We start from the raw sequence: 14,470 nt of genomic DNA, 5'->3' as shown, positions 1-14,470 counted from the left end.
TATATTAAAATAAAGCAAGTGAATTCAAATTTCGATTCAATAAAACACAAACTACCGGTAACCTCAATGATCAGTAGGAAAAACACACAGAAACACTTAAAATATTAATTAATTTCAATGATAAATAGATTATTAAATAAATTATAAAATAATAATTTATTATTTATTTGATAGTAATTTATAAATTCAATAAGAGTAATAAGTAGAATCGAAAAATATGAATAGAATTATTGCACAGTCAAATCACTAAAACTAGTTACTTATACTTACTGTTAGAATAACTTTCTACAGGAGATGCTGCACACCATAATTCATCTAACAGCTCTCTGATTGGCTAATATTGTAAGCCAATTCTACAATCGAAATCGTACAGAAAATTAAAATATTGCATAACATATTTTAATTATTTTAATTAAAAGTATATTAGAAATAGACTATTAATATATTAATATATTATATATTTTTAATTTATTATTTGTTTGATTTTTATATTTTTATATTATTTTATTTATATATTAATTCACATATCGATTATCAATTTATCGATTATTTATAAATTTATTAATTTATTTAATTCTTTATTTAAAGAACTTTTTTTAAATCTCTTTGTTTTATTCATTTAACTATGTATCAATTTATTTATTTATAAATCTCTAAACAAATAAATAAATTAATAAATAATCGATAAATCGATAATCGATTTGACCGTCATCGTGACAACGTATAATAGGCAACGTCGGAAATTTGTCTACGTAGTGAGTGATTTTACTTATATTCCGTTTCAATTTCAAATTTATAAATTGCTATAAATTTTGTTTATTTAATAATCCATTTATTATTGTAATAATGAAATTAATTAGTGCTTTGAATTTGTGCTTTTTCCATCGATCATTGAGGTTATCAGTAGTTCGTGTTTTGTTAAATTAAAATTTGAATTCACTTGTTGCTTTATACTTTAATATAATTTCTTTATACATTTGTTTTGTGATTTTGATTTTTATTTAGACAAATTATTATTCGATTGTCAAGGTAAGTCCTATTTAATAAATAGAAAGAAATACAAAAATAATATAGAAATATAAATACAATTTTTTATAATAAATTTTTATAATAAATGAAATATATATATATATATATATATTATTAAAGAAAATATAGAAATTAAAAAATATATAAATTATTAATAACTAGTATAATTATTTTATAATTCTAAAATAAATTAAAATATTTTAATATAGTTATAATTCGAAATTATTAATAAAACAATTCGAAATTTCGAAATTAGTTTATAAAAATGTACATTAATTATTACATTTACAATCATAATAAATTTTTATATGTATTAATTAACAATAACAAACTAAAAATTGCTAAATCATTGATTAATATATTCGAAAAGTTAATTTCTAACAATCGTCAAAGAACGTATATTTTCGTCGAGTTTCGGTTGTCTCGATTGTCTATAAATAAAAGGTAGGAGACGAGAGTATAATCATTTCGTAATGAACTTTTGTGGAGAAAGGATCGATATTATATTATAAATTTAAATTTTTATAACATTAAGAATAATTTTCAATTATTTATAAAATATTTTATAACAATTTTTATTTTATATTATAAAATTTATTTTATATGGATATTTAATATTATTATAAATATATTATATATATATATATATATTTATTATTTATTTATTTTATTTTTAATTAATATTTATTTATTTTTTAATTTTTTTTTTAATATTTATTTTTTGACTTATTTATTTTTTTAGTTATTTGTATACATATTTATTAATTTATATTTCTATTTTCATTTATTTGTTTATTTATAATTTTTTATTAAATTTTTTTTTATTAATTTTTTATTTCTATTTTTTAAGTTAGTTTAATATTTTAAGTTAGTTTAATATTTTCATCATATTTATATTTATTTATTCATTTTTTTTATAATGTAATATAATTAAATTTTAATTTATTTTTTGTTATATTTTTTAATGTGTTTTGTCGTTGGTGAAACTTAGTAATTGGCATTGATTTTCATAATATCTTAATTAAAAATATATTAAAAGATTGTATTACATTAAAAAAATTGTGTTAAAAATATTATATTAAAAAGATTTTTGGAAACTAATGCCAAATTAAGAATTACATTAATTTTTTTTTCAATATTTTTTCTAATTTGCTTATATTATTTTTTTTTGTCATATTACTGTCATGCTGCAGAATTTTAATTATTTTGTAAAAAATTTTGGATATTTGTAATTTACACATCTTATAATCTAAAATTTTTTTTATCTCATTTCTTTCTAATAGATTTTAAGAAATTTTTATAACCGTGCAAAATGCGATCAATAGAATTTATTTTTGTATTTGTTTTCGTAAAAGTTTTTTTAAATCCTTAATGGATAACGCGAAATTAGAGTCAGTGTTTATCCGCCGATTATAACTATAAACGATCATTATATAATCTTTTGTGTTTTTTAAATATCTATTTCGGGTATATATTAGAGTCAGTGTTTTTCTCAAAAGGATAATGGTGTCATCCATCACTGAGAGGTAACTATCTTTTATTCTTTATTTAAATTCTTCTTCTTCTATCTTTTTAAAATTATTAGATTTTTAATTTTTAAATTTTGAGATTTTTGATTAAAATTTCAATTTTTATTCAAGTTCAATAAAATTTTAATTTTTATTATTATTATATTTTATATTATATAGTCAAGAATTTTTTTTTTAAACAATCTATATTTTAATTATATCATTTATATCCTTTTTGTTACAGACTCTTTGATGACTTCTGCATTCATGATGATAATAACCATCTTCGCATCTAATGGTAAGTCACATGCATTTTGATTATCATTCAATTATAGATAAATTTTAAAATCAAAGCAAAACATTTTGAACATTTCTTTTTTATTTTTCGAAAATATGTAAATATTTTATTTTATATGTAATTATTTTATTTTTCATTCAGTTTTAAATTTAGTTTCATTTAGCTTTTTTTTTTTTATTATAAATAAATTTCTTATTCTTTATTAAATTTTTGTTTCTTTGTCTAATATTAAAATTTCATTGCTTAAATTAATAAATTCATTAAATTTTTAAAATCAAATATTAAAGAAAAAATAATTTAATTTAGAATTTTCAAATTTAACTTTTTTTGTGTTTATTGCCTTGATTTTATCTAAGTGTGAAAATAAGGCAATAGGTATAATGATTAGAATTTATAAATGTTTATCAGTGGTTAACGAGTTAGTGATCATACACAATATATTTTTCACATTGTAGATGTATGGTTAGGCTGTAGAATTATGATTCCTATTTTATTGTTGATTCTTTCACAATTAATACTCATAACTTAAGAATTGAGAATCAGCGCCATTTATTATTTTTTAGAACTAATAGTGTCTTTAGAAAAATATCAATAGATGGAGTTAATAGTTCATTCATCATGCTTTAAAATAACCCTAGTAACTTGCAAATTGTTTTCTCTATTCCTAGCTTCTCCTCCCTAAAAGAAACTAGGAGTCTATATTGTTGTATATTATAACGTAAAAATAAAACACGAGTATGGAATGGTTAGTATAAAAATCGATACATTAATAGTGGCGATATTGGGGAAAAAGTTTTCTAGGCTTACTAGTTATAAATTTAGGTACTTTGATACTTAGGAGATGGCGTTACTATTCAATTCTCTTCTTATTTCTATTATTTATTATCCTCTTTTTCTGTATTTCATTTATGGAAATTTGAAAATAGTATTAGTTTGAATATTTTTATATTATTTCTATCTTTGTTTCACTAACTTGCTCTTTTTCTCCATCTCTAATATAGAAATTCATAGTAGAAAAAATGTTTCTAATTAATGTATTGTATCATTATTGAACTTATTGATTAAAAATCTTAATAGAATCCATTCCACTTAATTTCTATATGTTTTTTTCTTGAGTATTTAAGATTGAATTTAATCTTTTTAAATTTATTGCAGTCTTTTTATATAAATTCTTGATACATTGTCTTTGTTCAAAGATTTTGAAATCATTTTTTTTTTTTTTGTAAATTTAAGAAATAGGATTATATTATTAATTTCTTGGTATTTTGGTCACTAAAATTATACTTTATATTACATGCATTAATAATAGAATATAATAAAATCTTTGTCAAAGAGAAGAAGAAATATATATTTCACAATTTATACAAACATATAGTAATTATAATCAAATATAAATTTTGACACAATTTTTTTCTTCAATTAATCTTCATCGTCGCTAATGATTATACGAGACGATTTTTGTTTTTTACGTTGCTCTGACGCTGATTGCTCTTCTTCATCGTCACTAATAATCATTTTTATTCGTTTCTGTTCGGTATTTTGAGACATTAATGATTCATTTTCTTCATCGCTATCCAATAAACGACGTTTTTTCACAGTTTCATTTTCTTTTTCAAACTCATCGGATCGACGTCTCTTTTCTTCGTCTATGTAAATTTGAGTTACAAAAATAAAATAAAATTATGTTTTTAATATAATCTTTATTTAACATAAATGTTACTTTTTTATTTACCTTCAGCATTAACAGATTTAATTTCTGTTTCCAATTCAGAATCAGATGAATCAACAAGTAAGTTAATACGACCACTAGATTTTCTTCTTTCAGGTTCTGGATTTTCTATAATTGTTAAAGATTATTGCTTTTTATTTAGCTTGATAAAGATATCGAAAAATTGTTAAACACATTTTTCCGACGATAAATTTCAAAATACTTGATTAGCCTTGAATTAAAGAATATGTAGCTGACTCTGCTAAAACGTACCGACTTTTTTCGAGTTTCCTACATCTGCTTCTTCCATTTCTGTATCAACGCGTTCGATCGATGTAGAGAGAGCTGCGGAGCTTTTCAATGGTACAGAATGGTCATTGATTTCAATACCAGGCTCGCAAGAAGTCGATAGCTGTGGCTCTGCTAATGAGTAAACGAAAGTTTTAGATTTTTTTCTTAATTAATTTCTTTTCAACAATATTTTAACAATGTTAGATACCTGTCTAGTGTTCTTCAGAGACAGAATTGTTATAAGCGCGAGCGACAAAATTGTTACAGGTGAATTTATTAATACATAATATTATTTTTATTGAATGGGACGAATTATTCATAGTATGCAACGCTAAAAATAAATTTATACGATTTATACGTACCTCTGGAACTGAAATATTTTTTAATATTTTCAAGAACGTCATCATCATTGCTTTCACTATCTTCATCAGATTCCTTTCTTTTCTGTGACTTCTCTTCTGATGTTATTTATAAAATATGAAAGAATATGAAAAATAAAAATTTTCATTAATTTTTATACATACACACATATATTTATATATTATAAATCAAAAGTATTCTCATTTATATATATATATGAAAAAAAAAAAAAAAAGGATTACCTTCAACAGAGAAGTTTCCTGCCAATGCAGCATCAATAAGATTACATCGTTTCTGAATCATGGAGCTAAGCATATTAGATGGTATGCGCCAATAAGATTCTTGTTCATCAGCAGGAGGTGTGAATCCCATAGCCCGAATAAGCTTCTGAAAGCTCGGTGAATCCATCGCAGCCGACGAATAATCTGTCAGCGGGACTAAAGGGATACCTTCGGAGCTTTCCTCGTCTCGATCGTCCAGGACATCCAGTAGGGATTCCTTGATCCATTCCAGAGCCTCGCTCATATCTGATTTATCAAAAAGATCTGTTATTACCTTTTTTTTTCATAAAAGAATCCCTGCATTCATGATATATCTCCACGTTGCACTATGAAATATTTATATTAATAAATAGAAACACTGCATATAATTTTTAAAAGCATTTAACAAAAAGCGAAAGAATTAGGATTTTGTAAAAATTTGACTTTGTAAAAATCCTGCATCTCGTGATGCAAAGCACACGAATTTGCTACATTTATTCTTTGACAAAGCGTCACATTTCCCATTTTTCCTTCTTTTTCTTTCGAACTGCGAATTGTTCCGCTGTTCTACGACTCTCGGAAGATATTTGTCAGGCATAAAAAAGAGAAAAAAAAAATAACGTACGAAGGAAAGAGAGTGTAACAATATTCGAAATAGGTACCGCGAATTTTATTCTCATAAATCACTAAAATTGATCGCGAAAAAGTGGCAAAAGGGGGAATGATATAACGTTACTTACTTCTTTCGATGACATCTTTCAAGAGTCCAGATAATTGTACATCCGTGTAAACCATCGTTGTCTGTTTCTTCGCATTTTTCTTCGTTCCCTTGTTCCTCGGTTTATTGGGAGCCGTGTTCTTATTGCTCGAGGATTTCCCAGCTTCTTCGTCGCTGCTTTTATCCTCGTCGGAATTACTGACAGACTCCGTTTCCCACGACGATTTACCTTTTTACAAAGTAATGGGAAATGGATATATAAACTTTTTTTTTTCATATAGATTTTTCTCGATACTAATTGTTGCGAGAAAAATACATATTTTAGATACATACGCGTGTACGAAAGTATAAATAATAGTGTTGGGTTATTAATAAATTATTTGTTTCAATTCTTTTTTTTTTTTTTGAAACGAAAAAGCGATAGAATTTTAATTCAAAATCAAAAACGAAAATTATTGGAAATTATTTTACTTTGAGCTTCAAATTGAAACTGAAAGAACTCTTCAAATTTCTCCTTATCCGTAAATGTCAGCATGTATACCCATAAATTTTCGAAAAAACTTCCAGTAAGAAATCAGAATTTACATGTATATTGCATTACCAATAAGAAAAAGAAGAATGCTCTTGCATGCAACTTGGCAATTTTCAAACTTCGAAACTTCAAATTTCCGGCGAACTTCATTAACATTAGCGAAGCTTCTAAGAAATTTCGATCGTCTGTCGAATCGATAGCAAAATTAATAACATAGAATTAGTAGATGAATCGATGTCTAATATCGTAGATAAAGCAGAATCACGTGGAAAGAAATAGAAAGAGAAAAAAAAATAAAAGATTATCGAATTGTTCTTAAAAATTATTTTTCGAGAATTGGATTCCGCGTTGAGAGTGGAAGTCGAGTTACTCTCGACGCAGTGTCCACTTGTAAAAATTTCGAAATTTTTTCTCAATAATTATTTTTCGTTAATGGATATTGCATCGAGAGCGAAAGTTGTTGGATTTACGAAAAATTCTCTTTGAAAAATTTCATTCTCAAATATATACCTAGAATATTACGCCTGAGAATGATACTCTTGAAAATTTCGCTCGATAATTTCCTTCAAAGTGAACATTTCTGTCGAATAGTCACTCTCAATATCCATTTACGAAAAATACTCTCGAAAGACTGAAACTTTTGAGAATTCCAATATTTATCCTTCATTAATGGTGCACTGCGTTGAAAGTGAAAGTTGCTGTTGGAATTAACGCGATTTCCTCTACTTAAAAATAAGCAAAAAAATATTCGAAGCAATTCTCGATCTTTCATTTCGAATTTCACACTTTTATATAAACAGCCTGGGATCCATTGCATCCACGAATATATCGGGGTCGGGTGATACCATTCATTTCGCGAATTTAAAGCATCGAGGAAAATGGTTGTTTCAATGGTATCGTAAGCCGAGACAAAAGTTTTTATTCCTCGCCTCTGCTAACCTCAAGGTATATCTACGACACGATCTATGAGGGCGCATTGAATACAAATAAGAAAGGAAACGGGATAGAGAAAAACAATAACAATGATAAAAATATGAAATTCCTGGCGGTATAATGGGAGCGAGGGAAGAGTGATATTGGCACAGAAGTGGGAAGGCTACACGTACGTCTGGAATCCCCGTTTTTCGATATTAAATAACGGGATTTGTATTCAGCTACGATCCAACCATGAACCGGTAGCAAGCTCGTGCATAACGTCCAACTAGGAGCGCAAATATTATTCCAACCGTCGTATCTTCTGCGTACACATTACTCGTAGAACTGTTGGTCGAATCTATGGTCACTTTGGTGTTATAAGTGATAATGACGTGGTCCGTTTTCATTTCGGTAAATATTTATTCTATCAGTTATTTAAATCATTAACAAGCGTGGTTCAAATTTCGATCAGGTCCGTAAATATTCATCGAGCCTCGATTTACAATTTAACAAATAAATCTCGATATTTTTACGTGTCGACTTTTCCACTTATCATTTATTTCCTTAAAAAAAAAAAAAAATCTATATACCAAATATAACTATATAACAAACCTCTCGATATATCGACACACACGTGTGTACATTTAATTTTCTTTAAAATTAAAATCTATCCAAGAATTCTTCGTTACAGAATCTTTTGACGAAACAAGAACAAAAAAAACTCGAAGCATCGTTTAATATTTTACTTCGCTTAACAATAAATTGTCGTCTCATGATGCTCCCAGAAGGGATTGGATTAATCAATCAATCTTGCGGAGGACAAACAAGTCGTAGTCCGGCGAGTTATTCGATAGAAAAAAAATATTGCTCGATCATCATAAGCGAGGGTTCGGAAGGAATCCCTGTCCAAATTGATCTCATCGCTTCTTCCCTCCCCATATTTATCCTAATCCCACAACCAGTTCACTTTCTTTAATTCAGCTCGCGTCAAGTGTCGCCTCCTCCCAAAAACCGAGTTCAATCGCACGCGGTCGGACGCAATCGTGTTAGCAGAAAAGACTGATCGAATGGGAATAGTCGCGGAAGGGCGGTAAGAAAGACAGATGCGAATGGAATGGGATAGGATTGGCCGGAACAAGGGGTGCTTCAGAGCCGCTCGAGACCCGGAGAAAAGGCTGAGGGCAAAGAGGAGGTTTGCGGGAAAGTGAAGGGAAAGGAGAGAGAGAGAGAGAATGAACGCACTCACCGTGGTTGCTTTTTCTCGATCGCTTTTTGCGAAGATCCTTGCGATCCGTGGCCAATCCTAATTCCAAAAGCTTCTCCTTGATCTTTGGCTTCGGCCGCTTTATTGTCAGCCCATTGAAGATCAGGTCCACGGGATCTGTTGTACACAACAACGGTAAATCGGTATCGGTATTAATTCAAGAAGATGAAATTGGACGGGCAGTTGGAAATTAAATGGAATCCGTGCATCGATAAGATGCGAGGAAAGAGTTTCGATGGCAGATTTAAAACGATATTTTCCAATTCTTCTTTTTTCTCTACTACTACTATTACTACTGACACTTTGTGTTAATTGATAGAGCAAATTAAAAATGAAAGGAAGAAATATCGGAAGAAGAGGGAGTTACAATTGCAAAGGGAAATTGTAGGGAAAAATTGAAACTTGATATCTCGTTAAACGGAACCCGACAATTTCGTACGAACGAGAATCGTGTTTTGAAGTAAAAATGATATTATCAAAGTTTCGAAGGAAAAGTGGCGAAGTTGATATCGCAGTTTTCGGGAGAATTTTCGTCGAGGATAGAGAAATGGGGTGAGAATAATTGCCAGTATTAAAATCATGGAAAGCGGGGTCAGCTCGCGAGAATGAAGCAAGTTTTACAAGACTTTCTGAAAATCTTCCTGTCCCGTAAGGATATTATTCTTCCGCCGTTCAGACGGAATTCGAATTATTGCAGCAGCCGGTCGTCACCCGATCTTCGCCGCTTAATTAAATTTCGGGAATCGTCATCGGGTGCTAATGAATTCTCGAACGAGCATCCGCTGAATTCTTTGACTGTTTCAAGACGCGGTCATCCGGCGAGCATCGATCATTCCTGATTCGGATTACACCTCGTTTCTGTCCATCGTTAATTTTATGAAAAATTTGAGCGTTAAAAAGGAGTATACACGTGATGCGCAAAAGGATAAAAACTAATCAACATTGTGGTGTGAAATATATTCTTCGTTTCGGTTTCGTAGATAAAAACTTTGCAATCATTTTTTCTTTTAAAGAATTACCATCGTCATTTTTTAATTCTTCCCAAAGTTCGGTGAGCTGAGCGATCTCTTGTTCGGACCATTCCTTTGGAAGCCTTTTTTGCACTTCGCTTCGTACAGCCTGCAACAATTTTTGCTTTCGTGAATATTTTAAATTTGTTATCTTATCTCTTTTAAAAAGTTTCGCGAAAAGGAAATTTTTGTTGGATGTTGTCAAGTGACGATTTGTATTGGGTTACTTGGAACTTGAGGAAAGTTTGAAAGTAATGTATTTTTGTAAAATTAGTTTCAGACAACTTTCAAGGAATTTTTTTATTTTTTCGTTAATTACATTTGGAGATCTTTTTTCCAAAAACTTCTCATCTTCTTCGGGAATAGATTCTTTTGAGAAGGTTTTTTTTTTTTTGATAAAATATTAGAAAAATAATATTTTATTTATTAATTTTTTTAAGAGACGGATTGTTAAAATATCGTGAATTTGTACGATTGACTATTTTTTTTCTCTTTTTTGTATTCTTCGTTCCACTTCATAAAACTTTTCGACATTTTTGAAGTACAACATCAAGTGCATATAAATTCATTAATATAATAAAAGTCAATCGAGTATAAATGTATCTAATGATTCTTCGAAATCGAGGCAACGATGAAAAACACTTCATTCCATGTTTTCCACGTTCAATTACCACTAGATATTTATACACTTACATTCAACTATGTTTTACAATAACAATATATTCATTATTTTAAATTATAAAAAAAAAAATATTATTTAGATAACAAATAACTTTGAAGAAGTAAAATTTTTTACTCGAACGTAAATTATCCCCTATATTTTTACAAAATTTTACAAATCTGATGATTAATTACTTCTTAGTGAATACCTAGCTATTAGCAGAAAATAGATTGATTGCCGTTTCACCCCCCTGCAACCGGTGATTGAATTACTCGGGATATTATTGATTCCCTGGCAAATTCCTTCCAGGGAAGTCCCTCCAAAGTTTATCTCACATCAAATTAATTACTAGAAATGTTGTACTTTAGTTAAAGCTGAGATCTGCAATCGAAAGATCCGAACTTTCCCCAAATCTCGTCAACCGAATATTAACGGGACGTTTATTATTTCAAAAATTCCACTCACAAGCATTACATTCGCGCACGTGTCGTCCTTTAAAACTTTACCTTCGTTTCAGAGAAACAACGATCTTAATCTCAACACTCGACAACTATTTAACGTATTTAATTTTATCGTTTAAATTTAATTTAAATCCAAAAAAATAAAATTCAACGTACGCTGCGATAATCATTCGACGAATTCCTTTCCTATTCTGTTTACCAACTTGCTTCTACAAATCTCCAATACCGTGCGTATACCAATCTCGAAGAATTATCATAATTTCGTGGACGAGAAAACGCGGAGAAAACGAGCGGCAAGAGGCGGTGTACAAAGCGGGAAGGGGATGGGAGGGCGCATTATCGATTTGTGAACGAAATTCACGAAAAGGGGTGGGTTAGGCTCGTGAAAGCGTTTCATTTAAATAATTTCACGCGTGGATACTCTTCGCCCCCTGAAAACTGAATCAGGCCAAGGGTGTTCATTTGACATTCATTTAGTCGGTGAAGAGAATCGCGCGATACGACGGCCATTTAGGATCCACCGACAAGGATCCACCCCTCTTCTTCTCCTTCAGCTTTCGAGGCGTAATCGTTGGAAAACGACCCTCGTATTTTTTCTCCCCTTTATCTCCTCGCTAGGAAACACCGGCTTAGGATCAAGGAATTAGACGGCGAGCATTCTCCTCTCCCTGGAACCTCATTTGCACGATAAATAGCTGGTTACGTTGTTTTGCAACCGCCCACGGTTACGTTGCTTTTATCAAATCGATGCAGGGTTTATTAATACCTTTGGAGAGAGAGAAAAAAAGGTAGAATTTTTTTTTTTACAGCGAGACTGAAAGATTCGAGAGAAGTCCTTTTTACGTGGAAAAGAAATTTGTCGGCTGGTGTTAAATTTAAGATGAAAAGTAAAATAAAATTTGAATAAAAATTATTTCGACGTGCGCAGAGAAATCTTTTAAAAAGAATTGAGATTTTAAGAATAGCTTTTATTAAATATTTCAAGAATAAAATATGATTGTATGTTCGTACGAATTTTAAATCGCACGAACATTCGTAGTATCTTGATAATTATATTGTCCACGCACGTTCCAATTCGGAACATTCAGCCTTCGTAACTCGCTAAATCGATCGAACATATCGTACGAATCAAGAATAAACGCGATATTCAACGTTAAACAGCGGTGTAAGTAATTGCTCAAATTTTCCCCTCCGTTGGGATCGGCGCATACATCAAGGCGGCAAAACAGTCGCTCGTTAAATTCCCCAAACGGCAGCTGTAGTGGAGGGATCTAGATGGTTAAGAATCCGTCAAGAAATCAATAACCACCCCTTGAACCAAGTTTGTCCCGAATCAATGGCGCGAGGGCAATCAGCCTCCTTTCCTCATAGGGGGGGGGGGCGGCTGCGCGCACCTATGATTAATCGTCGATTTCGAAGTGGGGTAATACCGTTTTAACGGATATATCGTCGCCTCCGCCCATCGCTCTCCACTTCCCCCCACTATTTCTCTTTTGCAGCACGTGCTCCCGACTACCTCGCCCGTCTTAGACCAGGTGATGTCTCAAGATTATCGGTATAACGTGTTCCGCCGCGTTGTTGTCCGATGGCTTCTCGACAAACACGAGTGTGTAAGGAGGAAGATCCGGCCAATTTTCTTTTCCAAGAAACGGGGCTCGCGTTCAAAGATTCGATTAGTTTTTCGTCGCCGGGATCAGATCGTGCAAAATGTTGCTCAATCATGGAGAACAATTGTGGAGAACAATTTTCTTTTTCTTCCGACGAAAATTTCATTTTGAACACGTTAAAATTATATATATGTTTGTGTGAATAAACTCGAAAAGTTGTTAAAGTATTTTTGTTAATAAATATGCGATAGGGGGGATGAGTTTGTTGAACATGATTTACATGGATTATGTAGACACATATATATGTGAAATTTATCGGCTACTATCGATAATTAATTGGAGAAAGAAAGGATATTATATCTCGCGGAAAGAGTATTCATTCACCGCAGAAACGGTTTCGATTCGGCTCGATATAATTATTAGCTGGGAATGCGGAACATTTGCGACACTTTAACTTCCACAACATTGTGCGATTGTTCGCAAATTTTCGCCGAGAATGAACAATACAACGCGTGGATGGTGGATGTGACGAGAGAAATTTCAATGGGATTCAAACGAAATGGTTCGTGCACGAATTTATACGCTGTTTAAAAATTTGTAAATGTAATAAGATTTTGGAATTACGAGAAAAGTATTCTATAAAAAAAAAAAAAAAAAGGAAACTTTCCTATATAGATTTTATACTTTTCGTTGAAAATATTAAATAACTTTATAAAACAAGTTTGAAAAGAGTAATGGAAAGGAATTCGAATACAATGCATAATATATACATATATATATATATATATTCTTCTTAATTAGCATATCGGTTCGTAGATGATTATACAATAAAACCAATCCTAAGATTCTTAGAAAATGAAAACACGGTTTTACATAATCCGTGGCTGAAACTTTATCGAAAAACGAGGAATGTAAACAGAAATTTTTATTGGCTTTGGAATAAATTTTCGTACCGCATATAGACTTCGCTATTATTTCTATTCAAATTTTGTTACAGAGTGGGGAGACTTATAGATTCTGAAATCTTTAATCGAAATAACATTAAACGGGCGGATAATTTTGTATCAATCTCTGGTCCACACATCGTCCAAATAACGAGGATGAAAAAATGTAACCCCCACGACGAGTAGAATAAATAATTACGATATTCGTGCCCATACTTTTTCACCCCGTGTTATTCGATTAGCGAGGAACGCGCTTAAAAGTGTATGAAATTTAACGTCCAACGCAAATGGTGGATCTCATTTCGGGCTACATTTTCATGTAAATTTTCTTCAAAGTTTCACCACGTTACATTCGCACTTTTTGAAGCTCTGGAAAATTCTGGTTTTCCGGTTCTATGTAATACATAATACATGAAACGGTAGTCACTTGTTTCAAAAGGTTTTTGTTTAAAATCGTATTGTAACTAGTCTGAAAAGTTGTCGCATAAAAGATTATTCAAAAGCGAGTAGGACACGCGCAAAGGAGGGAGGGAGATATCAGTATAACAAAACTCATTGAAATCGCTTCTCGCTCACTGCGCTTCTCGCTCTTAATTCCTTGCTACCCCATTTTTACCACCTAATAATCTCTTCTATAGCCATTGTTGCGCTGCTTGAAAATGAAATTTTCCCACTGGTTCTCGATTTTATTGAAATGATTTAGTCGCGACTCATGGTAGTCATGCAACTCCCCTTCTTCCTTTTTCTCTTGTTTGCGTGGAAAATTTACACAATGCGCGCGCGTATATGTGTGTGTATTCGTTATTCATCGAGTAGGATGATTCTGAATATGCCGCATTTTTGCTTAAACGAGTAAAAATTCCTTTTTTTAATGCTCTTTCATCTTTTCTTTTTTCCCAACCGG

At 30.7% G+C, this 14,470-nt stretch overlaps 1 protein-coding gene across 2 annotated transcripts in view; it reads right to left on the bottom strand.

Annotated features, from left to right (window-relative positions):
• Window positions 1-4,158: 4,158 nt before the first annotated feature.
• timeout (circadian regulator timeout) overlaps window positions 4,159-14,470 on the bottom strand; it is a 175,250-nt gene continuing 164,938 nt past the window's right edge. Inside the window, exons 21-28 of one of the 2 annotated variants that reach the window (XM_086904052.1) lie at window positions 9,903-10,002; window positions 8,866-9,000; window positions 6,195-6,401; window positions 5,437-5,721; window positions 5,197-5,292; window positions 4,817-4,966; window positions 4,568-4,672; window positions 4,159-4,481 (exon numbers count right to left, since the gene is read on the bottom strand). In XM_086904052.1, the coding sequence (XP_086760178.1) occupies window positions 4,255-4,481; window positions 4,568-4,672; window positions 4,817-4,966; window positions 5,197-5,292; window positions 5,437-5,721; window positions 6,195-6,401; window positions 8,866-9,000; window positions 9,903-10,002 (1,305 nt within the window). In that variant the 3' untranslated portion in view covers window positions 4,159-4,254. The remainder of the gene's footprint in view (window positions 4,482-4,567; window positions 4,673-4,816; window positions 4,967-5,196; window positions 5,293-5,436; window positions 5,722-6,194; window positions 6,402-8,865; window positions 9,001-9,902; window positions 10,003-14,470) is intronic. The other variant, XM_086904051.1, reaches the window with a different exon arrangement.

Source organism: Apis florea, unplaced genomic scaffold (assembly GCF_048593485.1).
Source record: "Apis florea isolate Af1SG1 unplaced genomic scaffold, ASM4859348v1 contig_2293_pilon, whole genome shotgun sequence".
NCBI classification, from domain to species: Eukaryota; Metazoa; Arthropoda; class Insecta; order Hymenoptera; family Apidae; genus Apis; species Apis florea.
The sequence above is the reverse complement of the archived record's forward strand: the minus strand, read 5'-3'. Positions and strand labels throughout refer to the sequence as shown.